The sequence below is a fragment of the Rissa tridactyla genome, unplaced genomic scaffold (assembly GCF_028500815.1).
Source record: "Rissa tridactyla isolate bRisTri1 unplaced genomic scaffold, bRisTri1.patW.cur.20221130 scaffold_29, whole genome shotgun sequence".
In the NCBI taxonomy this organism is placed as follows: domain Eukaryota; kingdom Metazoa; phylum Chordata; class Aves; order Charadriiformes; family Laridae; genus Rissa; species Rissa tridactyla.
The window spans coordinates 4,092,768-4,099,837 of record NW_026529507.1 but is presented as its reverse complement, the minus strand read 5'-3'; the positions used below and the strand labels follow the sequence as shown (position 1 = coordinate 4,099,837).

The 7,070-nt window shown below is 53.1% G+C and overlaps 1 protein-coding gene across 1 annotated transcript; it reads right to left on the bottom strand.

Moving 5' to 3' along the window:
* Positions 1-725: 725 nt before the first annotated feature.
* Positions 726-1,589, bottom strand: LOC128903388 (olfactory receptor 14C36-like; the record flags this gene model as incomplete). The annotated part of the gene is made up of 1 exon (XM_054187405.1): positions 726-1,589. A coding segment is annotated over exon 1 (864 nt), but the record flags the coding sequence as incomplete, so codon positions are not given.
* Between the last annotated feature and the right edge of the window lie 5,481 nt (positions 1,590-7,070).

The window sequence follows — 7,070 nt, the reverse complement described above, 5'->3', positions numbered from 1 at the left end:
TGCCTGAAGGCCTTCAGGCACTGCCCTGAGGACATTCCCTGCTGTGATGGAGGTGCTGTTAGGGAGGCCAGCTCTGTCAGAGAACTGACCCGTCCCTGCCCCTGCCTGTGGTCACAGGGCTGCCACACCACAGCAGTAGGAGAGAGCTGCCAGAGCAATCAGGCCTTCCAACAGCGCAAGGGATCAGAATGGAGAATGTGGAAATGGGAAGAGAGCAGCTGTGAGAAGACCAAGGCTGGTTCTCCCTCCTCTTCTTCCCTCTCCTCTGTCCTGATCTTTCCCCTCCACCTCTGCACACAGGCATGCCCTGCAGCTCCAGAGAGGGCTTCAAACGAAGGATCTTGAGCAAACAAGTCGCTGGAAGGTGCTTTCTTTCTTTTTTTAAATACACAGAGAGCGCGGGGCCTCATTTACAGAGACTGTGGGACTCACAAATTTACAAAGATGCATAATTAGAAGCAGCACAAATGACAATATTTCTTTGTAGACAACATTATACAAAGCAAACAAAGAAAAGAAAAAAAAAACCATAACAAAACCACCAAAACCCAAACCACAAATCAAAACCGAATATTACAATAACTTTGCTTGCCAAGCTGAGATGGGCTTTGCTGGCAATGAGAAACATGATGAGAGATTTGCAGAAGATGACTGTTTATTGCTTCTGAAAATCATCTGGTCATCAATTTCCACAGGGCATCCTTGAGCTCCTGGTTCCTCATGCTGTAGATGAGGGGGTTCACTACTGGAGGTATGACCGAGTACAGAACAGCCACCACCAGATCTAGAACTGCAGAGGAGATGGAGGGGGGCTTGAGGTGGGCAAACATGGCAGTGCTGAGAAACAGGGAGACGACGGCCAGGTGAGGGAGGCACGTGGAAAAGGCTTTGTGCCGTCCCTGCTCAGAGGGGATCCTCAGCACGGCCCTGAAGATCTGCACGTAGGACAGCACGATGAAAACAAAACAACCAAAGCCTAAACAGGCACTGACCACAAGAAGCCCAGCTTCCCTGAGGTAGGAGTGTGAGCAGGAGAGCTTGAGGATCTGGGGGATTTCACAGAAGAACTGGTCCAGGGCATTGCCCTGGCAGAGGGGTAGGGAAAATGTATTGGCCGTGTGCAGGAGAGCATAGAGAAACCCACTGCCCCAGGCAGCTGCTGCCATGTGGACACAAGCTCTGCTGCCCAGGAGGGTCCCGTAGTGCAGGGGTTTGCAGATGGCAACGTAGCGGTCATAGGCCATAATGGTAAGAAGACAGAACTCTGCTGTGAGAAAGAAGATATAAAAGAAGAGCTGAGCAGCACATCCTGCATAGGAGATGTCCCTGGTGTCCCAGAGGGAATTGGCCATGGATTTGGGGACAATGGTGGACAGGGAGCCCAGGTCAAGAATAGAGAGGCTGAGGAGGAAGAAGTACATGGGGGTGTGGAGGCGGCTGTCACAGGCAATGGTGGTGATGATGAGGCCGTTGGCCAGGAGGGCAGCCAGGTAGATGCCCAGGAAGAGCCCGAAGTGCAAGAGCTGCAGCTCCCGTGTGTCTGCGAATGCCAGGAGGAGGAACTGGGTGATGGAGCTGCTGTTGGACATTTGTGCACTCTGAGCATGACAAGAAAGAGCAGTTGACAAGATAAGGAAGGCTTCGTTGAGCCAATCCTATTCTCTTTCCCAAAAAATCCCTGCAAAATGACTTCTCTTCCTTTGGAATAATTTCATTCAGCTGCTTTTTTGAGATCAGGCTTGTGCTGCTGAGGGCACTTTCTTTGCAGGAGCACAAATCCTTCTCTTTCCCATTGCCTTTAGCCTGAACACTGCTGAGCCCTGAGGGACAAAAGGGCTCTCTGTGCCCTAGTGCAGAGTCAGGAGAGCTGCTCTGCTCACCAGTAGACCTGCTGGGCACCACCCAGGTGTCCTGTGCTTGCACTGCTCTCCCTGTAAGAATGGTCTCCCTGACAACGTACTTGAAGATGAAATTCGCCTTTTGTGAGTGTGGAAGGTTTAAAGAGTCATAGACTCATAGAATTATTTAGGTTGGAAGGGACCTTCAAGATCACCGAGTCCAACCGTAAACCTCCAGTTTCAAAGTCGGTTTCTCCCATCTGGTTTCTCTGTCCCTGTGCAGCGGAGCAGAGAGGGATGCAGCCGGGTGGAGTGGCTCTCTGCTGCCTGGAGCTGCCCCTGCCAGGAGCTGCTGCTCTGTGCCCACGTCTCCTCCCTGTCCCTGCTCCCACAGCCCATCCCACCCGCTGGGGGCTCAGCTCTGCCCTGCAGACCCCTCCTGGCAGCAGGGCACTGCCCAGGGCCATCTCCCTCTTTGTGGCTCCTCAGGAGGAGAGGAGAGAAAGCCTGATGCTGGAAGCAAAGGTGCTGCTGGTGCTGTGTGTAGGGAGAGGAGGGGCTGAAGGCACTTTGTGAGCTTTCTGGCAGATCTGCTGATCCCTCAGTGGACCAGTGACAGCTCCTTTCCCTCAGGAGACAGCTGAGAGCACAGACCCTGCAATGTCTTCATCTTCCAGGCAGCCCCTGCCTTGCCTTTCCTCTGTAAATGCTGCCTCTGCCAGTGCTCTGGGGGAGATCTGCAGCTGTGGGCAGCCCTGACCCACACAGCACACACTCAAAAAAGAGCCAAAGGACCCTGCCCTGAGGGGAGTCTCTCCTTTTCCCCACAGCTTCTCCCCACAGACGCTCGGGGGGGAACTCCTTGGGCAGGCTGAGAGCTGACCCTGGCAAGCAGCAGAGTCCCTGCCCCGGCACACAGAGCCCTGGGCTGCAGGGACCCTGCTCTCAAGGACAGCCCTGGGCACCCCTGCCTGCACACCCACCTGTCTTCAAAACCCTGCCACAGTCCCTCGCAGAAGGCAGCCCTCCTTCATTGTCGCTGCCATGGTGCAGCAGGGCATCCCTGCTCGGAAGCACGGCCTCCTTCTCCACACCAGAGAAGCCAGGAGAGCCATCCTGACAGCTCCTCTCAGCCAGCCCTAGAACATCCCTCCAGGAGACCCCCCTGCATTGCCCCACAGCCAGAGACTGACTGTGTCAACAGGGGTGAAGATTTCCCTGAGAACGAGCTCAGAACTCTCCTCCCACTCCCAGCTGCCTTTATCCTCTCTGTGCCTGGCTCCTCTCGGGTGCCTGCAGGCAGTGCCCTCAGCCCTGCTGCGCTTGGCAGAGGAGCTGCTCCTGGGCAGAGCTGTCTCTCTGCAGTGCTGCCCGCTTGCCATCAGCTCCCTCCATGCCAGGAACCCAGCCCAGCTCAGCAGCAGAGGACCAGCCCAAGGCAGCCCTTTCTCTGCCCCCTCAGGGCTCCCTCCAGGTGTCCCTGGGGCTCCAGGGGAACCTGCTGGGAAACAGGATGAAGTCACCACTGATGTTCCCTCCCTCAGCTGGGCAGAGACACTTCTTTCCAGAACTTTTAATTCTCCTCTCAAAGTTACATCAAAATATCGCCTTTTTTGCTCTTATTATTAGAAAGTGTTCCCAGACAGTGACAGGCAGTCATCTGCCTTACCCCTGCTGAGGGAAGGGATTCAGCTGAATCTGTGGTTCATCTCATCCTGCGCTTCAATTCCTGGCATTTGAAGGAGACACAACTGCCTTCCATGCCTGCCACAAACCCACAGGAGGTGGGATTCCTCTTGCCGTAGGTGTTCAGGTGTGCATAAAATACGCACATGCACGTGAACTCCTTGTCTCAGCTCCTGTGCTCATCAATGGAGATGGAGAGCAGGACACAATGCCTGGTGACATTGAAGGTTTCAGGGATGGTCAAAGGTGTGTGCTGATAACTGCAGGCTCTACTGGAGCTGTTCATAGAGACAGGGCAATGTCTCAGGGACCCTGAATGAGCCTTGTGGGAAATTCCTTTGGCCAAGTGAAATGACAGCTGAGGCCCAAATAAAGGCCAAAAGAATCTTCTCCTACTTGTATGTTCATGGCAGTCTTTAGGGGTATTCATATGAACAACCGCAGTCCTGGGACACAGGGAGAGCTTCGTCTCTCTCTCTTCCATCAGCTCAATTTTCCAGATCTCCAGTGACTCTAATGGCATTTGTGCCATGTTCAGCCCCACTTTGCCTAACAGAATTCAGGGCAGCAACTCAATATAACGTTCAAATCCAGGCCCACAGAGCTACATGAGGTGCCAGGGCTGGCATGGACCACACAGGACCTACAGGAAATCAATTCCCTTTCAGTGCGGATGCATCACAGATGCCCCACATGGCAGGCTAGAGCGTTCTATTTGGTGCTTTTGTGCCGTTGACTGATGCATTCAGTCATCAGTCATCAGAGAGGCGAGGTCTGTCCCTTCTCCACACAACAGCTGCAGGCATTGCATGGACATGGAGGACATCACACGGGGATCTTTACTCACTGCCCTGATGATACAATCAATGAAAAGACCAATAGATTTCACAGTGTGCCTGGATACATCTTGTCCTCCAGGGCAGCATCTTCCAGATCCAGCAGTGGTGCATATCGAAACTCAACTGAATCTCAAATAGGAATTCCAGGGCACCAAGAGGATCTTTGGTAATTCGGGAACAGTTAAACGAAGAAAAGGGAATAATGTAGGAGCAGTGCTGAATTTAGTAGGAGTAGGTGTAGGTAGATCCGAGATATTCAATGTCCTCTTTGCCTCAGTTACCACCAGTGAGGTCTCCCAGGCCTTGGTAGAGCAAGTCTTAAATAGGAACACGAAGAAGTCTCCAGGTAAATGAGGAGATTCCTATGGGGAACAGTAATTGCCCAGGCATTCACTGGCCAGGCAGAGAAACAAGGTGCCAGCAGCCTGGAGCATCATGAGACGACTTCTTAGCAGAGCTGCCTGCTGGGCCAGGAAGGGCGATGCTCACCTAGACCTGGTCCTGGCCAACAAGGAAGCGCTGGTCAGGGATGTGACAATTAGTGTCAGCCTTGCTGGAGTGACCAGGAAATAGCGGGGTCCCAGAGGCCAAAGAGGAGTGAGGAAGGCCAGCAGAGGAACACACGTGGGTGGCTCCAGAGGAGAAGACTTTGATGTACTCGGGGGACTGATACAAGCGGTGCCATGGCAAGCAGCTTTGAAGGGTGAAGGAGCTCGGGAAATCATATAGGCATTACAGGACGGCCTCCTCCAAGCACAGGAATGATGTCTTGGAATACCATGAAGAGAAACACTCGTCTCAGGAGGCTGCTGGTATAAACGGACTGGGCTGCAGGGCAAAAAGGCAGCACACAGGAGGTGGAAGGCGGGGAAGCTGCAGAGGAGGCATTTAGAAACCTGGCCCCAGGATGTCGGGAGGATGCCAAAGCCAAAGCTCCCAGAGGCTTGAGAGTTGCAGGGATGGGTGGAGGAAGCACAATGAGCTGACAGAGGCTCAGAGGGTCATGTGGAATGAGTCACACTCTGCCTGGAGGCCTGTAACAAGTGGGCACTGCAGAGGTTTGCATCTTGACTGCGTGCCTCAGCCTAGGAGATGGGGATTCCGCCTGCTGGGGGTGGCTGTGCCAGTCCATCCACATGGGTCTAGATGGGGCAGACTCTTCCCGAAGACATTTCTGTAAGCCAAATGTGTTGGGATTAATGCAGAACTGGCTCTTCAAAATCAAGCGTTAAATTGACTTGGCCTCTTTGCTTGGACATCTTTTCATTTTGACTGCACTCCTGAAATCTCTCTAATGAGCCAGAGAAGAGCTGAAGACTAAAGGAAACTTATGCCCAGACTTGGCGCCTTCATGTGTTTTTTGTGGTAAGGAGCGCTCTGGTGCCGAGTTCCTGAAGTGCAGATCCTGAAAGATTGACTAGTCCTCTTGAGAAGTAAAAGCAGCAAACCTCCAGGTTTCTGAGGGTGTTATCAGACCCTGCTGAAGTCCCTCACTGCAGAGACCATGGAGGGAAGGAGCAGACAAAGTTCCTGTCCCTGTGGTGTGGTGAAGCAGGAAGTCGGAGACACATGGGCCAGGAAGAAATTTAAATGTGGAAATCACTGTGAAAGGCCTTGATGTGCTTCACCAAACAGGACGGCCAAGCCTGGACTCCCATCCCCTGGGGAGGGATGTCCGTTGCCTCTTGAGATGCTCTGGGCTCTGTTTGGGTGATGTGGCAGTGATGAGGTGCCAGGTGCAGGTCAGCAGTAGGAACCTCCCAGGCTCTGGGGAGGGTGGGTGAGGAGGCAACAAGGCGCTGGAGCTGTAAGGACTTGGTGTCCTCTCATTGAGCTCAGTGGAAGAGACAGAAGCCACAGCTGAGCAGACAAGGGTCTCCGTTCTCTTGGGGTGTCAAAGCCCCACCAAGGCCCTTGGCCATCCCCAAAACACAGCTACACTCTCCTGTGCCTGGGTCTGCTCCCTTGCTTCCAACACCAAGCTGTGGGTTTCTGAGGATTTGCCAGTGCCTGTGAGCTCCCCACAACCCATTCGGTTTCTTTCAAATCCTTGCTAATGCTCACTTATTGCGCAAGATTTCCAAGCCCCAGAGTTCCTGGAATCCTGTATGTCGCTCCACATCCCAGCACCAAACAGCACATCCCCCTTCTTCTTCTGCCTCAGGATCAAAACTCAACTTAGCTCACTGTTGCATGACACCCCCTGATATTTCCTTTCTTCTTTCTGCCTTTAAGTCCCTCACTGCTGCCCCTACACTGCTCTCTCCCTGGGCAAGCAAGGTCAGCTCCTTGGGCACGGCTACCCCAAGCCGTGGGCATTCCCCATTTGCCAGGCTGAGGCATGCACACAAGCTGGAAACAGCTGTTCTCATCCCTGGTTTGCACAGGAGGGGCCTTCCTCCCTGCCATCACTTTTGGTTCTTCCCCTCTTTTGTGTTGCTTTTGAAATCGTCTTTTGTTTTTCCCCCTCACAGCCAGAATGATTTACCAAAACTGGTTTTCAGCGAGAAAGTGGTCAGTGACTGAGGAGGAGTCTGTTTACAAAGCTTTCTGTTCTACCTGGCAAAGTTCAAGCATGGATGGAAAGACAGTCCTGAAAAGAGGATAGTTTTAACACAGGCTTTTCCTCTTTGCCCTCTTTGGCTCTGGTTTTCCCTGAAAACCAAACCTTCCCCTTTTCTCTGGCTGTCCTGCTTACCTTTACTTC